The sequence below is a fragment of the Panthera uncia genome, chromosome D1, assembly GCF_023721935.1.
Source record: "Panthera uncia isolate 11264 chromosome D1, Puncia_PCG_1.0, whole genome shotgun sequence".
Lineage (NCBI taxonomy): Eukaryota > Metazoa > Chordata > Mammalia > Carnivora > Felidae > Panthera > Panthera uncia.
The window spans coordinates 7,948,194-7,975,824 of record NC_064808.1 but is presented as its reverse complement, the minus strand read 5'-3'; the positions used below and the strand labels follow the sequence as shown (position 1 = coordinate 7,975,824).

At 50.6% G+C, this 27,631-nt stretch overlaps 2 protein-coding genes and 1 long non-coding RNA gene across 4 annotated transcripts; 1 reads left to right on the top strand and 2 right to left on the bottom strand.

Moving 5' to 3' along the window:
- Window positions 1–402: 402 nt before the first annotated feature.
- STX5 (syntaxin 5) lies at window positions 403–20,653 on the bottom strand. The gene is given in 12 exon segments (XM_049644298.1): window positions 403–1,155; window positions 12,273–12,394; window positions 12,565–12,671; window positions 13,356–13,437; window positions 13,612–13,668; window positions 13,755–13,871; window positions 18,144–18,214; window positions 18,329–18,384; window positions 18,540–18,610; window positions 19,603–19,704; window positions 19,706–19,847; window positions 20,553–20,653. Coding segments are annotated over 11 exon segments (1,068 nt in total). The 5' UTR covers window positions 19,829–19,847; window positions 20,553–20,653; the 3' UTR covers window positions 403–995.
- Window positions 20,654–20,725: 72 nt separating this feature from the next.
- Window positions 20,726–22,957, top strand: LOC125932067 (uncharacterized). 2 transcript variants are annotated; one of them, XR_007460536.1, is made up of 3 exons: window positions 20,726–20,927; window positions 22,489–22,752; window positions 22,870–22,957. It is a non-coding gene; the product is annotated as an uncharacterized LOC125932067 (long non-coding RNA). The 2 variants fall into 2 exon arrangements; XR_007460537.1 differs by lacking the exon at window positions 20,726–20,927 and adding an exon at window positions 21,458–21,539.
- Window positions 21,541–27,472, bottom strand: WDR74 (WD repeat domain 74). Its single transcript, XM_049644288.1, has 11 exons — window positions 27,170–27,472; window positions 26,978–27,084; window positions 26,766–26,887; window positions 25,293–25,368; window positions 24,352–24,498; window positions 24,110–24,211; window positions 22,822–22,922; window positions 22,679–22,734; window positions 22,203–22,348; window positions 22,063–22,119; window positions 21,541–21,761 (listed from the first exon to the last, which is right to left on the bottom strand). Exons 1-11 carry the CDS (start codon window positions 27,231–27,233, stop codon window positions 21,582–21,584), a joined length of 1,158 nt encoding a protein of 385 aa, XP_049500245.1. The 5' UTR covers window positions 27,234–27,472; the 3' UTR covers window positions 21,541–21,581.
- Between the last annotated feature and the right edge of the window lie 159 nt (window positions 27,473–27,631).

Here is a 27,631-nt window from a genome sequence, read left to right as displayed (position 1 = left end):
GGCTTGGAGGGGACCAAGAGCCTCAGTTGGAGCGGGGAACAGATTCTTCGCCTTTCACTCCTTGCAGCAGGCAGAGCTCCTGTGTCATCCAGCGTAAGGAAAAACGGGGCCAGCTGGTCAGAGGATGCAGCTGAAACAAGTACAGATGCTCCTAGAGATGGTCCTGGAAGTTGCTACCAAACAAGGACCCCCTCTGGGGTCCCGATTCCCCCTCCGAAGGGAAGTTTCCATGCTAATGAAATGCTGCACTTGAGTCCTCCTCCACCTGGAGGCAGTTGTGTACATGGGACCCAAAGCCTGGCCCTTCAAGCCGTTGGCCTGGCCTTTCGGTCCCTGTACTGGGCGGTGTGCTCACTGCATAGGCCCTTCGACGCTCCCACCCAGAAATGACGACAGGGCCAGTGAGGCTGACAGTCTTGCTGTAATTGGGAGAAAACGGGCTGCAGCACATTTGGCAGAGAGGGTCACCAGCAGCCAGAGTTGGGGTTGTGCGGGCAGCCGAGGGGCTCAGGGCCCCCTGCCTCACGTGGTGAAGAAAGGAAGAAGAAAGGTCAAATTCTAACCCAGATGGGAAAGTTGGTCCCAGGGGGGCAGTTTCGCTTCCTCTCCTCACTCGCAGGAAGGTGGGGAAACGGCATCATCTCCCTTTGCTGCCAAAGTTTCCTCTGGAAGAGGCTGGGGAGTTTCTAAAAATCTCCTACCTAGCGGAGACAACCTCCTCCACAGGCCCCCAGTTGGCCTCTGCTCTCTTCCAGCCACTTCACAGCAGAGTACAAATCCAGAACCGTGTGTTTCGTGGGCCTGAGGGTGGTGAGGGGAGGACAGGGTGGCCAGAGGCAAAGGGTCAGGGGTCAGGGGCAGTGGCCATTCTCAGCAGTTCTAGGGAAACAGGGCCTTTCTCCCCGGCACCCTGCACAGGCTCAGCGGCAGCACTGGCCACCTGCCCTCCCAAAAGGGTTCCAAACCCCCACGAAGTGCCTCAGAGTAGAGAGGGTTCAGGCAAGGAAGACCACAAAGATGATGAAGAAGACAATGAGGATGAGGAAGATTTTGACCATGAGCCACCGGTTAGAGGTGACCGACTGGAAGTACTTGAGGATCTCTGAATGGGCGGCGTCAACATCCAGCTGGGCTCCCAGCACGTTCTCGTCGATCCTGGGGACAGAGCCAAAAGAGGAAAGAGAAGGACACCGGATTAAAAAGAAGGCTATTATACTATAGTTACGGACACGGGAAGATAGTCACAACGTGTGGGAGTGGGAAGTAGGTACATACATTGTGATCCCGTTTTTGTGTATACGCACTTGTGTCCAGAGAAAGCTCTGGAAGGGTAACGTAGACAAGTCTTGGCTCTGGTTTGAAAATTAGCTCTGCAACTTATTAGCTTATGATCCTGAGCCAGTCATTCAGCCTCCCGACTCATTTTCCTCAACTGCAAAGGAGGGAAAATGAGGATACACCGACCCGGCCTCTCCGGTTGTTGTCGGCCTTAAATGAGTTAACAGAAGGTGCCCAACCCTTAGTAAGAGCCGCCAAAATGTTGGCTATTTGAATTTTTTGCTCATCAGGATTTATTGATTTTCGTCTAAAAAACAGTATTGAATTTGTAACAAGGCGGGGGCGGGGGGCGGGGGGGAACGTCCATAGATCATTAGAGTTAGGAAATCCCAGCTCTGAGTTAAGACAGGAAGAAAAACTGCATGATATGGACAGGAAGTCAGGGGAGAAGAAAAGCCCTGCAATTAGTCGAACATGTCTCTCCAGCATATAGAGAAGTCCTCAGACGAAGGGCCACCTCTTGAGACACCGCTGAGGAAAATAAAACATTTCCCCGCCAAACTGCATATGCAATCCTGAAAACCCAATGCAAACCCAGGTCTTTGCAAAGGGAGTCCCTGGGAGCAGAGACCTCTGTGAGCTCTGGGGACCAAAAAGGTGGAGCCTTGTAATCCAGTTGGAACATGAGAGGCTGGGCCAGTGGCTGTAAGCCCAAGGTCCTCAGAAGGTGCTCGTGAGAACTGTGAACTAATCTCTGTCCAAATACAAGAGCCCAGGGGTGCCGGCTGGCTTATTCAAAAGAGCATGTGACTCTTGATCTTGGGGTTGTTGAGTTCAAGCCCCGTGTTAAGTGGAGAGATTACACACATGAATACATTTAAAACGAATTCGGATACAGGAGCCTGGACTGTACATGATTCCCTATTTATATCAGAGTGGCTATAACTCAATTAGTATCAGGTTTCCTACCTCTGGGCTGGAATTTCATTTCTCAGTGTGGATTCCACTGGCATACCCCAGAAAGCTCATCTTGACCATTAGGAATGGCTTTACTTAACAAAAATGGATAGTCAATGCAGTCAGGCATAAGAAAGATTTTAAACTTTTTAAATTTAATTAATTTATTTATTTTGAGAGAGGCAGAGAGAACATGCACAGGGGAGGGGCAGAGAGAGAGAGGGAGAGAGAATCCCAAGCAGGCTCCACACTGTCAGTGCAGAGCCCGCCTCAGGGCCCGAAACCACAAACCATGAGATCACGACCCAAGCCGAAATCAAGCGTAGGACACCCAACCGACGGAGCCACCCAGGCACCCTTGGCCTAAGAAAGATTTTAAATGGGAATCCATGAATGAAAACTAATGGGAGAGGGTACTGGTGGTGAAAAATTAGGTATTGGCAGGATACTCGGAGAAAGTAGGGGGGGAGTAAAGATGGAAATGACGGGGGTGGAAAATAATGGCTTGGGAAGAAGGCTGAAGAAAATAGAAAGGGAACAAGTCTGCAAGGTGGGGAGGACAAAGGGGTGGATGGATGGAGAGGCAGGAAAACCCAGAGCACGAGAAGGTGTGTGTATGTTGGGGATGACAATAAAAAGGAGGTTGAATGGAAGAAAACACTAAACCTAGGGACTGGAAAGATTATTTGACCACAATTCAGAGATCTGAGATTTTAGTTTTCGGAGTGTAAGTTTCCCCAAAGCTTCCTAAGGACCAACAGAGGAGTTGGGTCATGTTCAGAGGATACAGAAGCTGCCTTTAAGGAGCTCCACATGGCCAGGTTTAGGAAATCTGACCGTAATAACAAAATAATGATGGGGCACCCGGGTGGCTCAGCTGGTTGGGTGTAACTCTGGCTCAGGTCATGATCCCATGGTTCGTGGGTTCGAGCCTCATGTCAGGCTCTGTGCTGACAGCTCAGAGTCTGGAGCCTGCTTCGGATTCTGTGTCTCCCTCTTTCTAACCCCTCTCCCACTCACACTCTGTCTCTAAAATAAATATTAAAAAATAATAACAATGATGATGGCGGTGCCTGTGTGACTCAGTAGGTTAAGTGCCCGACTTCTGCTTAGGTCATGATCTCATGGTTCGTGAGTTCGAGCCTCACATTGGGCTCTGCACTGATGGTGCAGAGCCTGCCTGGGATAATCTTCTTCCCTTTCTCTCTACCCCCTCCCTCCCCCCCTCAAAATAAATAAATATAAAATAATAACGGTAATGGATTATCTTACATTGAGTAAAAATAATCCATTATTCCTAGTAATGTTTAAAGAGAAAAACCTCCTTTAAAAAAAATTTTTTTTAATGTTTGTTTATTTTTGAGAGAGAGAGAGAGAGAGAGAGCGCACACGAGCAGGGGAGGTGCAGAGAGAGAGGGGAGACACAGAATCTGAAGCAGGCTCCAGGCTCTGAGCTGTCAGGACAGAGCCTGATGTGGGGCTCGAACCCACGAACCACAAGATCATGACCTGAGCTGAAGTCAGACACTTAACTGAGTCACCCAGGCGCCCAAGAAACCTTTTTAAAAAAAAAAAAAAAATGGGGGGAGGCACCTGTGCGGCTCAGTTAAGCGTCTGACTTCGGCTCAGATCACAATCTCACGGTTCATGAGTTTCAGCCCTACAACGGGCTCTGTGCTGACAGCTCCAGAGCCTGGAGCCTGCTTCAGATGCTGTGTCTCCCCCTCTCTCTGCCCCTCCCCCGCTCTCACTCTGTCTCTCTCTCCCTGTCTCTCAAAAACAAATAAACATTAAAAAGATTTTTTTTAATTTTTTAAAAATGTTTGTTTTTGAGAGAGAGAGACAGGATGTGAGCAAGGGAGGAGCAGAGAGAGAGGGAGACACAGCATCTGAAGCAGGCTCCAGGCTCTGAGCTGTCAGCATAGCAGGGCTCAAACTCAGGAACCGTGAGATCATGACCCGAGCCGAAGTTAGGATGCTCAACTGACTGAACCACCCAGGCGCCCTGAGAAAGCTCCTTCTTTACAGAAGGATTCCAGCTGTAAAAATGTAGCAGAGAGGAAAGAATAAGAGAATTGCCATGTTGCCATATACAATGTTACAAATGAATCAGGCAAGGACCATCATGGGCGGAAGGAGCTGCAAGTTCACACGGCCTCAAATCGTTACCCCATGGAAAACTTGGTGGGATGGTCACCACAGTCAACAAGTGACCAAACCTGGCATCGCCAAGAAAAGGATGACCTCACCACGTGCCTACTGATAACAATCACCTACACAGCTGGCCAAAAATCTAGAACCTAAATCCAATCGTGAGGCAACACTGGATAAATACACGTGTGGGACTTTCTGTAAGAGGCACTGGCCTCTTGAAAGGAAAGTCCGTGCCACGAGAAGCAAAGCTTCAGAAGGCAGACTAAAGAGGCAAAACAATCTAATGCCACCTGTCAATACTGCCTGGGTCTTGAAGGGGGAAAAAAAATGCTTTTAGCATTTTAGCGACTCTTATCTAGCAGTTTAAAAAAAATTTTGTTTTAATGTTTATTTATTTTTGAGACAGAGAGAGACAGACCATGAACGGGGGAGGGTCAGAGAGAGAGGGAGACACAGAACCCGAAGCAGGCTCCAGGCTCTGAGCTGTCAGCACAGAGCCCGACGCGGGACTCGAACCCACAGACCGTGAGATCATGACCTGAGCCGAAGTCGTAGACTCCACCGACTGAGCCACCCAGGCGCCCCCTTTTCTAGCAGTTTTTAAGAACAGCTGGGGAAATTTCAGTATGCACTAAATACTGGACAGTGCTAGAGAACTGTTCGTTTTCTTAGCTATGATAATGGCATTGTGGCCGGTCAGGAGAATACCAGACCTTGGCAGATGTGTGCCAAAGTATTCAGGGATAAAAACATCATGATCTTTGCACTTACTTTCAAATGATTCAGAATAAAAAAAAAAAAAAAAAAAAAGAGAGAAGGAAAGCAAATACGATAAAATACTAAGCGAATCTGGGTAAAAGGAACATATAGGTGTTCATTGTACTATTCTCCCCACTTTTCTAGTTAGAAATTTCATAATTTATAAAATGGTGTGAAAAAGAAAACAAAGAGAGTAACAGATCAGCAGTTTTCATACCCTTAGAAAAAATAAGAAACACCTTTGGGGTGCCTGGGTGGTTCAGTCGGTTGGGCATCCGACTTCGGCTCGGGTCATGATCTCACAGTTTGTGAGTTCAAGCCCTGCGTTGGGCTCTGTGCTGACACCTCAGAGCCCGGAGCCTGCTTCAGATTCTGTGTCTCCCCCTCTCTCTGCCCCTCCCCTGCTCAGGCTCTGTGTCTCTGTCTCTCAATAATAAATAAATGTTAAATTTTTTTTTTTTCTTTTCAAAGAAACACCTTTTAGGCATCCCCTAAATGAAAATTCTCATGTCTCACGTCCAGAAAGTCTAGGATGGGACCCAGGAATCCACATACTGAAGAACTTAGGACTAAATTACTTTTTTTTTTTTTAAGTTTATTTCATTTATTTATTTTGAGAGAGAGAAAGAGAGATCAAGGGAGGGAGGGGCACAGAGGGAGAGAGAGAATCCCAAGCAGGTTCCACACTGTCAGCGCAGAGCCTTATATGAGGCTCGAGCTCACAAACTATGAGATCATGACCCAAGCTGAAATCAAGAGCCAGATGCCCAACCAACTGAGCCACCCATGTGCCCCTACATCAGTGGTTTCTAAAGAGGGTGCTCAAATCCAGATCTACCGGCATGCAGGAAGCAAAGAGAAGAATGTTTAGGTCTATTTTATTATTATTATTATTTTTTTAACGTTTATTTATTTTTGAGACAGAGAGAGACAAAGCATGAACGGGGGGAGCGTCAGAGAGAGGGAGACACAGAATCCGAAACAGGCTCCAGGCTCCGAGCTGTCAGCACAGAGCCCGATGCGGGGCTCGAACTCACGGACCGCGAGATCATGACCCGAGCCGAAGTCGGCTGCTTAACCGACTGAGCCACCCAGGCGCCCCAAGTTTAGGTCTATTTTAAAACTTTCATCCTTTCAGGGGGCCCCTGGGTGGCTCAGTTGGTTAAGCGTCCAGCTTCAGCTCTGGTCATGATCTCACGGTTTGTGGGTTCAAGCCCCGCGTCGGACTCTGTGCTGACAGCTCGGAGCCTGGAATCTGCTTCAGATTTTGTGTCTCCCTCTCTCTCTCTGCCCCTCCCCCACCTGCACTCTCTCAAAAATAAACAAACATTAAAAACAAAATTTAAGAGGCCCCTGGGTGGCTTAGTTGGTTGAGGCCTCCCTCATCAGGGAGGCCACAGACTCCCCCAAGTCTCTTGTGAGTATCAGACCACACATCACATGCCACTTGGATGTCCCATCTGGCACTCGGCATGTCCAGAACAAAGCTCGTCCCTTTACCCAGCGCCAATCTACTTCATCCTGTATTCTCGCCCTGAGCACAAACTCCTTGCTGTGGCCACCGGCCCTTTGCGACCCGGCCCCGCCCCCTCCGGTTTCCTCCCTCACCACCCCCCATGCCCTGTGCGGTAGTGCTGCATTCTTGGAATCCACCCAAGCTCTTTTTCATTTCTGAGCTGGTCCTCCCCGCCCCCCCTACCCCAGAGAATGGCCTTTTCTTTCCCCTTCTTCGGCTGGCATTCCTCCTCAAGACTTAGCTCGGTATTTTTTTTACTTCTAGAAAGAGGTACCTAGTCTGAGTTCCCGTATCTCCTTCACTTCCTGCCCTTCCCATGCTGAACTGCAACTGTCAGCGTATGACGCTCCGGGTGGACATGAGCTCCACGAGGACCAGGACTGTCTTTCACCGTCCTATCCCCATTTCCAGCAGGACTAGCTCGCAGCCGCGACAACAGGTGTTTGCTAAACCAACGACCAAAAGAATACTGACGCTGAAAGATACTTAGGACGCTGTTGCAAGGAAGACTAGAAGGTAAAGTTGCACGCGTGCTATCGTGTTAACTATTTAAAACACGTACGCGATGGACACAGAACCCCAATGCCTTTTATAATTCTGTCTCACTGGATCTACAGTAATATTCTAACATTCAAAATACATCACAGCCTGAGGAGCTGTGGAGTGTCTGTGGAACAAGCCAGTAAGGAGTTCCCGAGGTACCAGTTGAACCAAGTAAGTGTCAGTCTTTTAAAGTCTCTTGATTCTAAGACCAAGACAGCTGTACTCACAGCACCTTATAAATGGCCGGTACCATAGTTGTTGAATAAATAAACATCCTATTAACCAGTGGTTCTCAAACTTGGATGCTCAGCAGAACCCTCTGAGCTTACAGGTCATGATCTCACAGTCTGTGGGTTCGAACCCCGCGTCGGGCTCTGTGCTGACAGCTCGGAGCCTGGGGCCTGCTTCGGATTCTGTGTCTCCCTCTCTCTCAAAAATAAAACATTAAAGAAAAAATTTAAAATAAATAAATAGAAGAACCCTCTGAGCTTACATAAAAATGGGAGATTCCTGGCGGGCCACTCCACTCACATCCACGGAATCTGAATCTCCAAGCGTGAGGCCAGGGACCTATCTTCTTCACCTCTGCCTAATTAAATATGTGAGGCTGCTTAATGGATCAGCACAGGGAAACCTGCTTTATACAAATCCAGGTGTTCACCAGTTTCATTCGACCTATACCCCAGCGTGAAAGCACTCTGCTAGGCGCCCTGGGGAATAAAGATCAACCAAGACTGCGTGCTGCCAAAAGGCCTAAGAGCAACTGGGCAGGCACGCGGAGCCGTGTGGATTCCTCTACCTCCCACATCTCCTTCTGCCCCTCTCTCTGCCGCTGGCCCCCCTTGTACTGAGCTGAAGAGGCTGAAATTGTGTGAGGAACTGGGGCGGTCTGAGTAAGTAACAGCCAGACAGTTCTGAAACTTTGTGAAAGATACAAATGTACACATTCAAGAGGCTCAGCCAACCCCAAGAAAGAGAAATAAATGCAAAGAAAGTGACATCTGGACACATGCTGGTCAACTGCTGAAAAACAAAGACAAAACAAAACAAACAAAAAACCCCCAAACAACTGAAAAGTAGCCAGAGAGAAAGACATCACATAAACAGTTCATGTTACCACTGCCTTCTCATTAAGAACAAAAAAGACCAAAAGAGAGTAGAGTGATACATCTGAAGTGCTTAAAGAGAAAAACCATAAATCCAGAATTCTATAACCAGGGGAAACATCCTTCTCTATAGAATGAGGGTAGGGTCGCCTAGCTGGCTCAGCCAGTGGAGCCTGCGGCTCTTGAACTTGGGGTTGTGCGTTCACACTGGGCATAGAGCCTACCTTTAAAAACACAAAACGGGGGCACCTGGGTGGCCCAGTCGGTTGAGCGTCCGACTTTGGCTCAGGTCATGATCTCGCGGGTCCATGAGTTTGAGCCCCGCGTTGGACTCTGCTGACAGCTCAGAGCCTGGAACCTGCTTCGGATTCTGTGTCTCCCTCTCTCCCTGCCCCTCCCCTGCTTGTGCTCTGTCTCTCTCAAAAATAAATAAACCTTAAAAAAAAAAAAAACGGGGTGCCTGGGTGGCTCAGTTGGTTAAGCGTCTGACTTCGGCTCAGGTCATGATCTTGCGGTTTGTGAGTTCAAGCCCCACGTCGGGCTCTGTGCTGACAGCCTGGAGCCTGCTTCTGATTCTGTGTCTCCCTCTCTCTCTGCCCCTCCCCTGTTCGCAGTCTGTCTCTCAATAATAAATAAGCATTAAAAAATTAAAATAAATAAAAATAACAACAACAACAACAAAAAAAAACAACTACAAAACAGGGGCACCAGTGTGGCTCAATCGGTTAAGTGTCCTGACTTTTCAGCTCAGGTCATGATCTCATGGTCTGTGGGATCGAGCCCCGCGACAGCTCTTTGCTGACAGTACGGAGCCTGCTTGGGATTCTCTGTCTCCCTCTCTTGGCCCCTCCCCGGCTCGTGTGTGCACACATGCTGCTATAATACTCTCTCTCTTTCAAAATAAGTAAACGTTTAAAAAAAAACAAAAACAAAAGAGGGGTACCTGGGTCACTCAGTTGATTAAGCATCCAACTTCAGCTCAGGTCATGATCTCACGGTTTGAGTTCAAGCGCAGCATCGGGCTCTGCACTATTCAGAGCCTGCTTGGGATTCTCTCTGCCCCACCTCTCTCCACACACTGTCTGTCTGTCTGTCTCTCTCAAAATAAATAAATTCAAAGAAGAGAGAGCGAGAGAGAGACGCCTGGTTGGCTCAGTATGTTAAGCATCTGACTCTTGGTTTCAGCTCAGGTCATGATCTCACAGTTCGTAAGTTCCAGCCCTGCATTGGGCTCTGCGCTGGCGGTGTGGAACCTGCATGGGATTCTCAGTCTTTCCCTCTCTCTCTCTCTGCCTCTCCCCTGCGTGCACGCTCTCTCTCTCAAAATAAATAAACTTAAAAAACAGAGGGAAAGAAGGGTGCCTGGGTGGCTCAGTTGGTTGAGCGCCGACTTCAGCTCAGGTCATGATCTTACAGTTTGGGAGTTCGAGCCCCATGTCGGGCTCTGCGCTGACAGACAGGAGCCTGGAGCCTGCTTCAGATCCTGTGTCTCCCTCTCTTGCTGCCCCTCCCCCACTCATGCTCTCTCTCGCTCTCTCTCTCTCTCTCTTTCTCAAAAACAAAAAACATTAAAAAAAAAAAAGGGGGGGGAAAGAGAATAAAAGTGAAATAAAAAAATTTTCAGAGAAAAGGAAAGTAAAACATGCCAGCAGATCTGCACTACAAAAAATGCTACAGAAAGTTCTTCAGGTTAACGGGAAGTGATACCAGACAGAAACTGGATATCCAGGAAGGAATGGAGAGCGCTGGAAATGGTCAACAGAGAAGTAAATCGAAAGACAATTTTTTCCTTTTAATTTCTGTGAAACAAAAACCATAATACTGGATTAGGGGATTTCGAACGTATGTAAGTGCAACAGATACGACAACTAGAGTGTAAAGGCTGGATGAGAGGGTTGCGAAGTTCTTCCATTTCACATGAAGGAGGCTGTAAAAGCTGATGATGTAATCCCTAGAGGAGCCACTTACGAAAACAGGAAAAAGAAAAAGCAAACAGTAAAATGGTAGAAATCCAACCTTATCAAAAATTACACTAATTTTATGGAATCACAAAAGACCCTGAATAGCCAGAGCAATCTTGAGAAAGAACAAAGCCGGAGATATCACACTCCCTGATTTCCAACTATACTATAAAACACTAGTAATCAGGGGTGCCTGGGTGGCTCAGTCGGTTAAGTGTCCAACTCATGGTATTGGCTCAAGTCATGATCTCACGGTTCATGGGTTCAAGCGCCATGTCGGGCTCCGCGCTGATGGTGCAGAGCCTGCTTGGGATTCTCTCCCTCCCTCTCTCTCTCTAGCCCTCCCCTACTTGCGCGCGCGCTCTCTCTCTCTCTCTCAAAATAAACAGTAAAAAAGAAAAAGAAAAAAAACCGTAGTAACTAATACCGGCACAAATGCAGACACAAAGATCAACGGAACATGAGAGAGAGCCCAGGAATACATCCACCCACGTAACATCAATTGGTCTACAACAAAGGAGATAAGACTATACAATGGGTAACTGTCAGACAATCACTTCAATAAATGGTGTTGGGAAAACTGGACAGCTCCATGCAAAAGAATGGAACTGGACCACTTTCTTACACCATACACAAAAAGAAACTCAAAACGGATTAAAGACTCGAATGTCAGACCTGAAACCATAAAAATCCTAGAAGAAACCATAGGTGGTAGACTCCTTGACATCACTTAGCGCCATGTGTTTTGGACCCGACGTCGCAGGCAAGGGCAACAAAAGCATAAATAACAAATGGGAGCACAACCAAACTAAAGAGCTTTTGCACAACAAAGAAAATGATCGGCAAAGTTCGTTTCTACTGTGAGGGAGAAAAGTTTGCAAGTCATATATCTGATAAGGGGCCAATATCTAAAATCTAGAACGACCTTATACAACTCAACAGCAAGAACTCCATAAACGATCCAATTAAAACACGGGCAGAGTCTAAGTAGATGTTTTTCCAGCGAAGACATCCAGATGACCAACAAGCACATGAAAAGATGCTCAACATCACTCGTCAGCATGCAAACCAAAACCACAATGAGATACGTGACTTCCTGCCTGTCAGAATGGTTAAAAAAAAACAAAAGAAAGAAAGAACAAGTGTCGGCGAGGATGTGGAGGAAAGAAACCCTTGTGCACAGTTGGTAGAAATGTAAACTAATACAGAGATCGTGGGAAACAGCAAGAAGATTCCTCAGAAAATTAAAAATAGGGGCGCTTGGGTGGCTCCGCCAGTTAAGCGTCCGACTCAACTTCAGCCCAGGTCATGATCTCACGGTTTGTGGGTTTGAGCCCCGTGTTGGGATCTGTACCAATAATGCAGAGCCTGACTGGGATTCTCTCTCTCCCTCTGCCCACTACCCTCTCAAAATAAATAAATAAACTAAAAAAAAAAAAAAGAAAGAAAAATAGAACTACCATACACTCCAGTAATTCTACTGGGCGTTTATCCAAAAAAAAACCAACAAAAAAAGCCCTCCAAAGACCACTAACTCAAAACGATACATGCACCCCTATGTTCACTGGAGCATTATTTACAACAGCCAAGATATGGAAGAACCCTAAGAGTCCATCGATAGGCAACTACTCAGTCACTTTCTTAACACGTCATCCTGTTATAATTCTCCCTGTAGACCTTATCACTACCCGGAAATTTCTTGTCAATTCTTTTGAACAGCTGTCCTCACCTGCCCAATTGACTTCCGTTACCTATACTATGGAGACTCCACTGTCTTATTCATTGCTACACCCCCAACACCTAGAACGTCGCCAAACATGAAACTGGTGCTCAGTAAACACTTGTTGAATGGATGGACGCAGATGAACTTGGCCCTGTGGGTGGGCCAGATTTACTCTACTCTTCCAAAGGGCACCAAGCTGTCCCGGGGGAGCTTTAGGATGCCACCCTATGGAGAGGAGAAGGTCCTTCTGTCTAGGGTGGAAGAGAGAGTCTCACCTCTGGATGGTCTCTTCCTGCTCCTTAACCATGTGCGCCAACTGCTGAAAGATGGAGCCCAGCTCGACAATCGTGGACTCAATGTTCTGCATGGTGTCTGCCCGGCTCTGGATGTAGGAATCCTTCAGAGGAGAGAGAGCACACATGAGCACTGGGAGCTTCCTCAGGGTAGAGCCTGCCTCTTTAGGACCGTCCCCGCTTGCCATTCCACGCAAGGCCCATTTCAGCCCTTGCTGGTGGCCCACAGGGGAGGACAAAGGAGCATCTCCTCCCCAGTTCAGAGCCCAGGTACCTGCTCATCAATGAGCTGCAGCTGCTGGCTGGTCCGAGGGTCCATCATGTCAATGGCCACATCCCCGGAGGCACGGGACTCCGCCCCCAAAACCACAGCACTGCCCCCTACGGAGAGAAAGAAAAAGCACTTCTCAGGTTCAAAGCCCACGTGCTCTGGATGTGAATCCCAGCTCTGGCACTTAATAGCCTTGTGACCCTGGACAAATCATTTAACCTCTCTGAGCCTCGGCTTCCTCAACTGTAAAATGGGGGATAGTAACAACTGCTTTCCCAGAGGGGGGTGGTGACAAGTGAGAGAGGGGCGCCTGGGTAGCTCAGTTGACTGAGCATCCAACTTTGGCGCAGGTCATGATCTCACAGTTTGTGAGTTTGAGCCCTGCATCGGGCTCGCTGCTGTCAGCACAGAGCCTACTTCAGATCCTTTGTCTCCTGCTCTCTCTGCCCCTCCCTGGCTTGTGCTCATCTCTCTCTCTCTCTCTCTCTCTCTCGCAAAAATAAACATTAAAAACAAAATTAAGTGAGAGAATGCGAATGAAGTAAGTGCACGAAAAGATTAGAAACCATCATCGTACTGCATGTGACTGACGTCAGCCCCAAACACGAGAATGTGGTAGACTGAGTGTGGATCACGAATGCCAGCAATGAGGTTTGACCTCTGAAAATCCTAGCACGTCCCTTGCTTGTCTGTTCTCCTACCCTACTGCTGCCATCACGGGATTAGAGGATGCCATCAGAGCCAGAGGAACTGGGTCTTTCCCCTCAAGGCTCCCCTTGTCACCTATGACTTACCCAGGTGGTTGGGGGCAAGGGGCAGGGCTGACACAGGCGCCCGGGAGAACTGCTCCCGCCGGTTCCTCTGCTGCTTCAGGTTCTGGGGTTGGGGAAGAAATGCAAAGGTCCTGAGGCCTCTGGGAAGCAGGCGTGTTAGAGAGGCCCTCTTGTTGGTCCTTGACCCTGTTACCTTCACCCCTCCACTTGTTCCTGCCCCATTTCTCCCTTGGGCCCTTACCCCCAAACTCCTACCCCTCCTACAGATTTTCCTTACCTCTGTCCTCACTTCTAAAACTGATTTGAAGTCATTGGACATCGAGGCCAGTTTCGACTAGAAGAAAAGGAGAGAGAGGATCAGCCAAGGAAGACAACACCTTTCTCCCTTCTGCCTCCCCCTCTACCAACCCCAGGTCCCACCTGCAGGGAGACCACGATGGTGTTGGAATGAGTTTGCAGGTGCCGGCCGCTCTGGCTGCCCTTGGCCCTCACAAAATCCTGAAGCTGGGCAATTTGTTTGTTGAGGCTATTGATGTCCTAGGGAGAGCCAACAGAAAAACTGTTAACAAAGGGTTCCTCAGCCAATGTCTCTCCCGCATGGACGGCTCTGGCATGGAGGGCAGGGCGGAAGTTACAAATGGGAGGGAGGGTGCTTCAGAGTCAGACCAGAAGGGCCTGCTAGGATGTTCCAAGCTCTGGACTTTGCTCTGGCTCAGTCCCTGCAGAGGAGAGCCAGAAGAGGCGAAATATGGTCTCATCCATTTGTATACAAATTTTTTTTGAATGTTTATTTATTTTTCACAGAGAGAGAGACAGACAGAACATGAGTGGGGGAGGGGCAGAGAGGGAGGGAGACACAGAATTCTACGCAGGTTACAGGCTTTGAGCTGTCAGCACAGAGCCCGATGCAGGGCTTGAACTCACGGACAGCGAGATCAGGACCTGAGCCAAAGTCGGATGCCCAACCGACTGAGCCACTCAGGCACCCCTGGTCTCATCCATTTGTAAATAAATGACTTGCTTACCCTCTTCGCCCTACGGCCCAACTCTACCCTGTGAGGCCAGGCACATGGCCACAGAACTGCTTCAAAGGCCAAAATCTCAAGCCCAGAGCACATTGACTGACAAAGCACCTGTGCAGTAGGCAGGAGAAGGGAAGTCAAAGTCTCCACGATGGCCCAGAAACATCAACAAAATGCCTTTTATATACAGAATTCTGTTAAAAAATTATTATTGCGGGCAGCCTGGGTGCCTCAGTTGGTTAAGCAGCGACCCTTGATCTTGGCTCAGGTCGTGATCTCACAGTTCATGGGATGGAGCCCCACGTCAGGTTCTGTGCTGACAGTGCAGAGCCTGCTTGGGATTCTCTCTCTCTCTCTCTCTCTCTCTCTCTCTCTCTCTCCCCGCGCCTTTCCCACTCATACACACACTCTCAACATAAGTAAACATTAAAAAAATATTTTTATTGCAAAAGAGTGAAAGCTGTGACTTATCCGAGGTCACACATAAGGAGGTACCGTAGCACAGCCAGGCCTTCTACACCAGACCAAGGCATCCTCTGCCCCCCGATCTGGCTTGGCAAGTTACCAAGGGCCACATGAGACAAGAGAGATGAAGGAGGTGGCCACAGAGTGGCAGAGAAAGCTTGCCCAGGGGGTTGGGGGTGGGGAGCCCAGGGAGAAGAGGTCAGGAATAGTGAGTTCAAGGAATAGGCTGGAAGACAAACTGGATTAGGCAACTTCTAGAATTTCTCCAATAGGCCCCAGGTAGTATTCCAGGTGCAACCATTCTTTTCTTTTTTTATTTTTTTATAAGTTTATTTACTTATTCTGAGAGAGAGTGAGAGAGAGAGAATACCAAGCAGTCTCTGCACCAACACAGAACCTGACGCGGGGCCCGAACTCACGAACCTCGCAATCGTGACGTGAGCTGTAAATCAAGGGTGAGACGCTTAACCAACTAAGCCACCCAGGTGTCCCCCCGCCCTACAGCAACCATTCCTGAGACCAATGGATGATTTTCACTGCTGGCTGGCTGTCCCTTCAGAGCTGATGCACCCTCCCTAGAGTCCCGTGGCCAAAACTGCATTCCAGGTTTTCTCCTCATAAAATCCCCCCCCCCCCCAGAGTTCTAGCTTAGAAAACGGCACCACTTCCCACCGAAGTGCCCAAGCTGGAAGCTTCTAAGTCACACATTCGTACCTCCTAAGCCCATCTATGTGCCACAACGCAGCCACACTCGGCTGATCGCTGACCAGGCACTCGGCACCTTATATTCGTTTACTGTGCGCCGCACGGCACGCTACGGAGCTTATAACTTGCGCTTTGTGGTGAAACTTAACGTGGACGACAACTCCTAATCCCCCCACCTCCAACGAAAACCTGTTCCCCCTTCTTCCTCCTTTTCTGTTTTGGTAAATGGCACCGCCAGTCGCCAGCTGCCCAGACCAAACGCTGGAGAGCCGTCCTCCTCTCTTTTCCCTTGATCCACATGGAACCTACACGGAGCCCACAGAGAACCCAGCCGATTCCAACAGATGCTCCAAATCGAGCCGCTCAGCTACTTCTCTTCTAACCCTATTCTAGACCAAACCACCACCTTTGCTCTCTCAACTATAGCCAAGAGCCTCCTAAATGACCTTCCCCTTAAAGCCCACCCGCAACAATCCGCTCTCTACACAGCAACCACGGCGAGCTTTGAACCAGAAATGGAGCAGGTCCTCCCTCTGCTGAAAATCTTCCAAGAGCTTCCACTCAAGTTAGAACACAAACCAAATTCTTTGCGAAGCTCACACCTGACTCTGTGTGGTCCAGCCCTGCCCATTTCCCCAACCTCATCCCCTCCCAGTCTCCTCACTTGCTCTGCTGCAGCCACACTGGCCTCTTTCGTGTTTATCAGATGCATTAAGGTGGCCCACCCTTCAGGGCCTTTCCCTTTGCTATTCCCATTTTCTGGAAAGTGCTCCCACCAGATCTTTGGATAACTGGCTTTTCCTTTACCATTCAGGTCTCAGAGTCACTTCTCACAGACTATCCTTTCCTTTCCTTTCCTTTTTAATTTTATTTTAGAGAGAGAAAGAGAGTGTGAGCAGGGGAAAGAAGCAGAGGGAGAGGAAGAAAGAGAGGATCTTTCAAAAAAAATTTTTTTTAATTTATTTTGAATGAGTGGAAGAGGGGCAGAGAGGGGGCCAGAGGATCCAAAGCAGGCTCTGTGCTGACAGCAGAGAGCCTGACCCAGGGCTTGAACCCAAGAACTGTGAGATCCTGACCCGAGCCAAAATCAGATGCTCAACTGACTGAGCCACCCAGGCGCCCCAAGAAAGAGAGGATCTTAAGCAGGCTCCATGCTCAGCACAGAGCCTGACATGGGGCTCGATCTCGCGATCCTGGGATCATGACCTGAGCTGAAATCAAGAGTCGGACGCTCATCCAACTGAGCCACCCAGGCGCCCCTCACAGATTATCTTATATCACCCCATCTAAAGTAGGCCCCTACCCTGAGGAACTCACTTCCCTTATGTCTTTAATGGGATTCACTACCCCGAAGTCGTCTGACAAACTCTACTTGTCGAGTTTCAGATAGGAAATCCTCAAGGGGAGGTACCCCATCTGTCTTGTTCACTGGGGAGTCCCCCAGAACCAGGCAGCTAAAACTCACTCCATCACGTGAGTGACTCCAAAAACAAACAACTGAATCCTCACATCCACCCTACGAGGTGGGTGCTGTTATCAGCCCCCTCTTATTTCCGAGGGCACTGAAGCTCAGAGTAGTCAGGCAGCTTACCCAAGGGTACACCATAACCAATGGACTGTCTGAGAACGGGCTGTGGTTCTTCAAAGCTTACGCAATAGCGCCCAATAGTTCCTGGTATCCTCTCTCTCCTACCCTGCATGGCACCTCTTGAACACGTCTGCCCTGGCCTTTGCCACCATCATCTTTTCACTGGACAGCGGTGGCAGCCTCCTCCCTGGCCTCTCTGCCCATCCATGCTCCAGGCTGGTATTTCTCCCCGGCGGTCATTCAGTCAACAAACACGGAGCACCTTTTCTACACCAGACGCTATTACAGGCATTTGGGATACATCTATGATCCCAAGATGAAAAAACAGCAAGAAAAAACTCTCCGCTCTTGGGGCACTTATATTTTTCTCTTTTTTTCTTTTTCTTTTTTTTTTTTTTTTTTTTTGGTTGAGGGCTGGGATGAGGTAGATGAGAGGGAACGGAAACAATAAATTAAGTGAGTTAATGATACAGAATGTTAGAAAGCATGAAGTGCTATAAAAAGCACAGTTTGGGGCACCGGAGGACTAAACAACACGCTCAGGGTAGGCCTCCCTGGGCGAACAACATCTGAGCAAAGACATGAACTTTCTTTTATAAGCCGTGCCTCTGCACCCTGTGTCCTCTGTCTGGAATGTTCTTCCACTGCCTCTACACAAGCCTTGACACCAGTTCAGATTTCACCCACCTCTGTAACATTTTTTCCCAGCGTCCTCAGGCTGTCTCATTCATCTTTTTGAAGCTCTGTTTTGTGCCACTTGCCTTCTACTCGTTCTGAGTACGAATGTATGGGACTAGATACCCCTTACAGACAATAAGCCCTCAGGGTGGAATTCTTGCCTCAGGTTTGTGAGGCAAGGGCCCAGCAGGGCTTTGTACACAGCACATGACCAAAGAGTGTCCACTGACTCAATGGATGAGCAAGGTCTTTGGGGCTGGCTCCAGAAACTCGCTCTGGACCTCCAAGACAAGGGGAAATTGATGAAAGCGATCTGACCGGAATGCTAGCTCCCAACAGCTAGCAGTTCACCTGTTTGATGATGTAAGTTAGCTCTTCGATTTCCACTGCTTTGTCATCGAAGAGGGACTTGCGCTTTGCCACTGTAGAGACAAATGAGGCCAGGACGGGTGAGGTCAAAGACAAGGCTCAGGGAGTCCGGTTCCTTAGAGCTCTTTGGTTCACTGCCCCATCTCTGAAAGACCCCAAGAACTCACAGATCGTCAGCTTCTCCAGCTTGGCAAATGTGTTGCTGAGGTCTTTCCCGATGCGCCTGGAAGCAAGCATTAGTGAGGGCACTAGGATAAAGAGCAGGACAGGACCTATTCCTATTCCCACATTAGCTCCCTCACAGCCGAGGCCACCAAAGGCAAGCCAACTCCTTCCCAGACACCGCACCACCCCACCACGTAACTTCTCTCAACTTACTTGGCCATGAGGGTAAATTCACTACGCTGCCGGACAGCACGCAGAGCTGGCTTGTTTGTCTGGATTCCATTCTGAAAAGCAACATCAAGAGGTGAAGCTTGAGTTCCCCCTCCCCGTTTCCAGCTTTCGCTATTCCTCAGGTGCCCACTAAATTCTCTCTAGCTCTTGTACCGGACAGTCTAATCTTGTCAGTAGTTGTCACGTAGAGCTCAGATTTGAGCACAGGTGGACCCAGGTTCAAATCTCGACTCCACCACTTACTAGCTGGAGGGGTTGGGGCAAGTGACATGCACCATTCTGAATATCTATTTCCTCTTGTATAAAATGCAGTTGCTGGAATCAAGCAGCATCAGGGCTATAAAGTACTTTAGTCATATACCTGGTACGTTATAAGCACTAAATAAACGACAGGCACTATTAACATTCTGTTTCTCCAGTCAGGAAATCAAAGAGGATAACTGGAAAGCTCTTGGTGATCATACAGAAGAGCAGTAAAAATCTTTCAAACTGCAGTCACTCGGGGCCCACTTTGATTCAGAAAGTCTGGACTGAAACAAGGAAATCTAATTTTTTTAAAAAGCACTGCAAAGGAATTTTGACAAAAATTACTTATCAGGAAAACTTCTTTCATTTTACAGATATAAAAACTGAGGTCCCACTAGACTTTCTGGCCCAATATTCTGTGGTCACTGAGCAAACGTATGGTAAGGACTATTCCAGAACCAGTATTCAAAGTGCCTGTCTCTGAGCTAAAGGCTCTTTCTAGAACGTGTTCCTTACCCAAACCAAAAATACTGCAGCCACCTCTCACCCTGAGATATTCCTTGCAAAGTAACAACCCTACCCTCTGGGGGATTTCTCACACAAAAAAAGTCTAGGTCTTTGCCTCTAGATAGCTGGCCCACCCCATTCCCTGTTGCTTAGTAGATCCTCCAGCCCCCTCCAAGCCCGATCAGCTCTCCATCGTGTCACCCCCAAAATAAGTCCATCAACAGTGCTGGAGCACAGCCTCTCCCAGATTTCAGTAAGGCTCGCTCCTGCCTTTCCCACTCCTGGTCCTTACCTGACGGCTCTGCAGGGACTTGCAGGCAGACAGGAACTCCTGGGTCCGATCCCGGCAAGACATGGTGTTGGGAGGGGGAGGGACCAGGGCCGCTGGGGGGGGGCAGAGGGGCGATGTCGCTGCTGCTACTGCCAGCAGTTGCAGGGGACAGGACCTGTGTCTTTGAGAGACCCAGGTAGACACCCTGATCCGTGTTCTTAGACCCGTAGCGTTTCCGCGGGATCATTGAGACGCATAACCTCGGACTGTTGTGGAGGGGAGAGTGTCATTCCCTAGGCAGCTTCCTTCCCCATAAATCCTTCCCCCACCCTCCCCCCGCCCCAGCCAGCAAATCCTCGGGTCCCTTCTGCACCTGGCACGGACTTTCGCGCCCAAAGCTACCCGCGGATCCTGGGGCCGGCCCACGGCGGGCAGGGGCCCGCTCTCCGACCCAATCGGTTCCCCCTCCTCAGACTCTTCTTCCAACTTGGCTCGGGCGGCCAGAGCGCGGGCCGGGGGCCTTGAAACAGAGACAGGGCCAGAGGCAGGTCCCGTGGCCCCGAGGCTCCAGTCCGGCCTGTGCAACTGCCCCAGGCCCTAACCGGGCCCTCTCGTATCCGCGGATCCCTTCGACTCCTCAGGGAGAAACGGTGACGGACCTCCTGAGGAGGAGGACACACTTCGGTGGGCGGAAGGGGGAAAAATCTCTAGGTGTTTATTTGAAACAGGAAGTCCCACCCCCGCCCAAATCCCGCCTTCTGGGGGACTGCGACCACCGATTAGCTAATGCCGACGTCTTTCTCAACAGGGGCTTTCCTGATTGGACGACGAAGTATTCCCTCACCCCGAGCCGGGCCGGCAGGACTTGCCCGCTCGCCCCAGGTTCCCTTCCCCCCTTCCCGTCGCCGCCCACGGAAAGCCGCTGCCCAGAGCGGACACGGTGGCCAGACCCCTTCTAGAGCGAGTCCTACCTCCTCTCTGCCGCCTGCCGCCGCCACCACTACCACAGTCTCCCGGGTGGTCACCGCCTCCTCCCCAAGCGCTAAAGCCGCCGAAACCCGACCAAAGCCTAGAAGCCGCCACGTCACCCACACGTAACTCCACCCCCGGTGACGAGAAGGCGGTGCCACACCTTTTGGAGCACAGCAACCAGAGAGACACGCCCCCCCACCAAAACGCAAGAGCAACTCCGCCCTCCCATTGGCTACGCCGCCTGTGACCCCGCCCCTGAGGAACCAGAGCTGGGGCCCAGGGGGCTGGGCCAGCCTCAGGGGAGGGGCCTTAAAGAGCCCCGGCGGTGTCCAGTGCGCCCAGAGCCGGCAGCGGAGACAAGCAAGATAGGAAAGGTACACGTTAGAAACTTTATTCTCCGGAGGCTGGGGCAGATTGAGAGCAGGTTGGGGTCACCCCTTCTCCGGCTCCTCCAGGATCCCCTCCCGCTTGCTCTGCTGTAACGCATGCTTTTGACTCTGGACTGACTGCCTCTTGTTTGAACGAGAGCCCCGACGGCTGCACAGGGATAGCCGCCGCCACAGCACGGTGATCAGAAGGCTTTCGTTCGACTTGAGAGTCTTTTGGTCCGGCGAGTCCATATCGACCTCTTCGGTGCCTGCGGGGATGACGAGGCCACTGAGCTCTGCTCTACCCTCCCCGGTCCAACCTCCCGGGCGATCCCCTTCGGCGCAGCCCCTTCTCCCGCTCCCTGGGTCCCACTAGTGTGTCTTGGGTCTCACCTTCGACTTCCTCCGAATCAGCCTCCTTAGCCTGCTCATCGGAGGTCTGAAAGTCCTTGTCTTGGCAGCAGCCCATGGTCCCGAGCGGCCCCGTACTCCGTGCCACCCACGCCAGCCCACCAGGCTCCGCACCTGGCTTTTGTGACATCAGCTATCCCGCTGCACCAGCGCTGGGAGCAGCCAGTCCTCTTTCCATTCTCCCATCACAAAAGGCTCAGGGTCATGGTGGGTGTTAAACTGTTTATTTACAAAGTGAGCACAGGCTCTTCAGGTGCTGGTGGATCCAGGCCGCTGCTTTTTTCTCCGTCTGGTTTGGAGAGCCCCTTGGGTCTGCTCCAAATCAGGGAGCTTCCGCTTGGCGGCTGCCTCCAAGGAGGCCCAAAGTTCATCTGTCTCTGTGTCTTGTAGGGCCGCCTTTTTGGGCTCTTGAGGCTCTTGGGGCTGATCCTGGTGAGTGGGAGAAAACTTAGGAATCAGGGGCACAGTAACAGAGGCCCGGGGAAGGAGGATCTAGTTGGGAAAGCACTTTCATTTCCTGCTCCCGGACACTATTCCCATCCATGCTCCTATGTGGCCCTTTGCAGTAGCCCTGCCAGGATTGTAACTGTTAACCCCCCTCAGAGAACTTAAGTAACTTGGCTGACAGGCAGACAGTTCTGGCTGTGTTCCAGCTGTTTCTTTTTTCTCTCCATGGGGAAGTGCTCACATCTGTGCCCTTGCTCCCACATTCCAAGACCCAGCTGCTTACCTCCCAGTCATCCCTGCCTGACAGGAGGAGGCAGTTCAGTTGAGACTTGAGATAAACCTGCAAAACAAGAGGGGCCATAAGGAGCTAGGGACACTGAAACGGAAACGTGGCTTGGGGCACACAAGGCAGCCAGCTCTCACCTTATGCTCTAGACCCCGTGGATTCCGGATCCTGTGCACCCTCAAGACTCTGTCCAAGCCACAGGAGGCTAGTAGGGGCTTTGAAGGGTGGCACTGTAATCCTCGGACACTGCCTGCCAGCCCCTTCAGACAGCCCAGTAGGCGCCCTGGAGGAGGAGGGGAGGCATCAGCACTAGCCGGCCAGCCAACAACCATTGTTTACCGTTTCAAGTCGCTTTATGTTTCAATATTTATACCTCAACATAAGGTGGGGACAGGAGTTGTCATTAATATCTCCATTTTACAGGTGAAGGAGCTAATGTCACAGAGAACTGAAGTAATTTGTCCGAGACCCCACAGCTTCTGGTGAACCAGGATTTGAACCCAGGCAATCGGCACCTGAATGAGGGCTCCACCATGCCACTGTACCCCCTCAGAGGGAATCTTGCCCTTCCTCCCCCCTCTTCCCCTCCTGCAAGGCTCCCTAGTCCACTCACCTTGCCGAAGGTCAATTTCTGCCAGCTGCCCATGAGTGTTGCCCACGATCACTGAACTAAGGAGGAGACCAGAGGTGGGTGGGGTCAGCAGGAGCCTCCTAGAGTCCTCTCCGAGCCCCACTCTGTGTCCTCTCAACACTTACTTGCCCCCGGGAGTGAGGGTCATGGCCGTAAGTGGATACTCTCCATAGGTGGCCTCTAGGACTGGCCGACGCTGGGGAGAGGCTGGATCGTAGACACGGACCTGGAGAACACCGAAGCATCACGAGAGCACCCTCACGCCACATACCCGTCCCTGGATTGTCCGTATCTTCACTCCCTCCTTCGTACACTGCTTTCTTACTTATGACCCACTCTTAGAGAAACTTTCTCATCTGAAACGTACCCCCCTCTTGCTCTGAGTGTCAGGGAAGAGTGGGCAGAGGAGATCTGCTTAGGGAGAGAGGTCCCCCAGGTTAGGGGGGGTGACAGCATTTCCAGGGTCCGCATGTGTGGGCATTCCACCCCTCCATACTCCCATCTTGGCATGAAAAGGCAAGCCAGTCCAATTTTCAGAGAGTACTGAATTTCAGGCAGAGAAATTTAGCCTGAGCAACAGAGGAGACAGTAAGCCCTCACAGTGTGTTTTGAACAGCGACATATCCCCAAGATCAGACTTCAGTATGCAGGAGCAAAGGAAATGGGACAAACACAGGGACCCAGTCCTGCCAGGGTCTTAGGACTTCAAATGAGGCCAGCTGTAAAGATCCCCAGTCGGGCCCGCCTGCCCTCCCTCCCTCCTATAAAGCTGAGCTGAGGGGGCGTCTGGATGGCTCAGTCGGTTGAGCGTCAGACTTTGGCTCAGGTCACAATCTCGCGGTCCTTGAGTTCGAGCCCTGCGTCGGGCTCTGTGCTGACAGCTCGGAGCCTGGAGCCTGCTTCAGATTCTGTGTCTCCCTCTCTCTCTGCCCCTCCCCTGCTCATGCTCTGTCTCTCTCTGTCTCAAAAATAAATGAAAACATTAAAAAAAAAAAAAAAAAAAAAAAGCCAAGGAATCGAGGATGCAGAGGAGTGGGTCAGGCCTGGGTCCCAAAGCAAATCAGAGGCTGCATCAAGACCAGAACCCCAACCCAGTGTCCTCTCATGACACCTGGACCGTGGGATTCTACTGTGAAAGAAGCAGAATTCTCCCTTCTTCTCTTCTCCTTTCCACATTGGAAGCGAAGGAAGGGTCACAGTTCAGAAAACTCATCCTACAATGTACCAGAAGGTCTCTGGCTCAGCCATGGGGCTGGGATGGCCGGGGGGCCGGGGAGTGGGGGGGAATGCTCCCTCTGGGAGCTCAGAGACAGAGGATGAAGGGTCGGCCTGTCCCACCAGGCAGGTTGTTTCGTTGTTTCTCTAGGAGGCTGCTTAAGCCCCGGAAGAGGTAGAGGTGGGGTAGTACCTCACCTGATGGTACCCTGTGCAGGTGACAAGCTTCTGAGATTCAGGAAGGAACTGTATATCTTGATCCCAGATGGGAACCCGCAGGTCGAGCCAGTCGTTCCGTACCTGGTGGGGTGGATAGATGGGGGACAGGTTGCAGGAGGGCTCATAGGCCCTGTCCTTCAGCTCTTCATCATCATCCCCCAACTCAGTGGCCTCAGCCTCCTTGAACCTCAGCCCCAGCCCCTCCCACCACTGTCACTCACATTCTTGGCCCTGAACACAGGCTCCTCCGACCCCTGTAGGTCCCACACCTTCAAAGCATTCTCTTTCCCACCCGTGGCAACCACGTGCGGGCGTGCTGGGTCTTGGCGCATCCTGCACACCCCAGGACCCACACTCAGCTCCAGGAGCTGAAAGAGACAGGAGATGAGAGTCAGTTCCGGAGTCCTTAATCCTATTCCCCCATGGGAATGCAAGCTGGTGCAGCCACTCTGGAAAACAGTATGAAGGTTCCTCAAAAAACTAAAAATAGAACTACCCTACAACCCAGCAATTGCACTGCTAGGTATTTATCCAAGGGATACAGGTGTGCTGTTTCGAAGGGACACATGCACCCCCATGTTTATAGCAGCACTATCAACAATAGCCAAGGTATGGAAAGAGCCCAAATGTCCATCGATAGATGAACGGGTAAAGAAGATGTGGTATAGATAGATAGATAGATACAATGGAGTATTACTCGGCAATCAAAAAGAATGAAATCTTGCCGTTGGCAACAACGTGGATGGAACTGGAGGGTATTATGCTAAGTGAAATTAGTCAGTCAAAGAGAAATATCATATGACTTCACTCATATGAGGACTTTAAGAGACAAAACAGATGAACATCAGGGAAGGGAAACAAAAATAATATAAAAGCAGGGAGGGGGACAAAACAGAAGAGACTCATAAATATGGAGAACAAACTGAGGGTTACTGGAGGGGTTGTGGGAGGAGGGGATGGGCTAAATGGGTCGGGGCACTAAGGAATCTACTCCTGAAATCATTGTTGCACTATATGCTAACTAATTTGGATGTAAATTAAGAAAACAACAAAACAAAACAAAGAAACAAACAAACAAAAAACCCTCTTCCCCCAAAGCCCTCCCTCGGTTCCCACCCGGGCCCTCATCTTCCCCATTACTGGCAGGGCATGGGGGGCTTACTGGGTCAGAGGATGCTTCCTTGTCATTGTTACGCCAGACCCGGACAATCCCAGAATCCACACATGTGATGAGGGTGCTGTGGGCAGAGGGAGGTTAAACAACAACAAAAAGTAAGTATGTATGAAAGTGTTCTCTGGGCCCTAGTCAACCCACCCTCAGATTCACATTAACTAGACTCCCTCCTCCCATGTTTGTTATTTAATATCCTCAACGGGGGATGGTTTCTCAGTTTTGTAAGTGAGGAAACTCAAGCTCTGAGAAGTGTAAAAAGATTTGCCCACACAGCTCTAAATGTCAGAACCAGAGCTGGAAAGTCAAGTGTGTGATACTCCAAAGCAGAGTGCCTTTGCTATTATCTGGGGGCAGCCGGCCCTGCCGGTTTTTCTGAACCTTGGGTGGGTCACCAGGGGTCAGGATCAGTAGCTCTGAAAGAGCTGAGGTGGGACTGGTCTCACGTTCGGGTCTGGCCAAAGTCAAACACTAGCTTCTTCTCTCAAGTTCCCTGTTTGGCATTCCAGACACTAAATGTCAATCTCTCCCTAAAACACACACCCCCTCCCATGAAGCCCAAGCAAGCCTCCCCCAGGATCTGTGTAAAGCCTGAGCCTATGTTCTTTTTCACATCTGCCCACCCTCCCTGCCTTGGTTCAGGCTGTGGTGGTGCTTGCCTGGGCTTTGGCAAGAGGTTCTCAACCATTCTTTCCAACCCATTCTCCACACCCCTCCTCGCTCAAAACCACCTGCAAAATCATAAGTGCAAATCTCTCAGTCTGACGCTGAAAGGCCTTCACATTTAATCACTACCTACCTTGCCCATCTTGTACTAAAATGAGCCCTCGGTTTCCACCCCCAAATGCTGTTTACCTTGCCTGAAATTACCATGTAGTCTGACACCAATCCTTGGCCTCAGCCCAGGCAGCAGTCTCTTTCTGAAACGCGCTTACTCCTTTCTCCTCCTGTCAAAATTCTACCCATCCTTCATGGCCCAATTCAAGTGACTCACCTACACAGGCACTTCGACTAGTCAGTTGTCAGAACACCACCAAACCCACACAGCCTGTTCACAGCCTTCTCCCTCTTTGGAAGAAAGCTACCCCCAGTTACTTAACCACTAACCCTTCCCTATCCTTTCCTTTGGGAACTTCACCGTATCGTTGGTGGTTGTTAGTCTCCATTTTCAAACATACTCTAAACTATTCAGTGACCTGCTCAGGGTCATCCAAAAAGCTATGGAGCCAGGAAAAATACCCTTGATGCAAACTCATGAAGGCAGGTACTGCACGTGTCTGGTTCGCCTGCAAGCCTTTGCATTTCGTCCAATGCCTATTAATAAGCAGGTGTTCAATAGCACCTGGCCTGTCACTCAGCCCAGGCTGGGGTCCCTAAGGGTTGATTGCCCATTATTCGGCAGTCCCGCGAGAGCCTCCACGCTGTCCTTACGACCTGAGCGTTCAGCGAGGGGCTCGGTCTTACCCGTCGACCTGGGCGAGGCCTCGGAACGTGCCCTCCCCGCCGGGGCAGTGCTTGTGGCCCTGGAATCTGCCCTCCTCGGTGCTGAAGTACCTCACTGTTTTGTCGGCGCAACCCATCAGGATCTGCGGGCAGAGGAGGGCAGGATGGCGACCAGAGCGAGGCTGCCGCACCGTAGATCCCCCCCAGCTCGGGACCGACCAGCGGCCGCTCACCTGAGTCTCGCCGCCCGCGCCCCAGCACAGGGCGCTCACCGCCTCCTCGCGCCGCGGCTGTCCTGCCGCCGTGAAGTTCGCCGCCTGTTTGCGCTGAAGGTTCACCCCTGCGGGAGGCGGGCGTCAGTCGCGCCGGGGTCGCGAGCGAGGGACACCCCCCCCCACTTCCCGATGCTGGGCCCGGCCACCCACCTTTCAGGATCCCGGTCTCGGTGCCCAACCACACATGGTTCCAGCGTGCCCCAGCAGCCGCCATAACGGAACCCAGCAGCCTACGGCTCGCGCTTCCGGCGCAGCGTTGCGTCACTAGCGCGCCGCGTTTGATCCGGATGAACGCTGCCTCTTGCAGTTTAAAAAGCCGGAAGATGGGGCGCCTGGGTGGCGCAGTCGGTTAAGCGTCCGACTTCAGCCAGGTCACGATCTCACGGTCCGTGAGTTCGAGCCCCGCGTCGGGCTCTGGGCTGATGGCTCAGAGCCTGGAGCCTGTTTCCGATTCTGTGTGTCTCCCTCTCTCTCTGTCCCTCCCCCGTTCATGCTCTGTCTCTCTCTGTCCCAGAAATAAATAAACGTTGAAAAAAAAAAATTAAAAAAAAAATAAATAAATAAAATAAAAATAAATTAAAAAAAAAAGAAAAAGCCGGAAGAAGGGCTCTT

Excerpts from the sequence above, each read along its gene's own strand:
- WDR74 (XM_049644288.1), bottom strand. The coding sequence starts at position 27,233 with ATGGCGGCTGCTGGGGCACGCTGGAACCATGTGTGGTTGGGCACCGAG. Across the intron at positions 22,923-24,109 it reads CCTGCACAGGGTACCATCAG|GTCCGTGTCTACGATCCAGC; the intron begins GTGAGGTACTAC and ends GGTGTTCTCCAG. Across the intron at positions 22,120-22,202 it reads CACGGGGTCTAGAGCATAAG|GTTTATCTCAAGTCTCAACT; the intron begins GTGAGAGCTGGC and ends CTTGTTTTGCAG.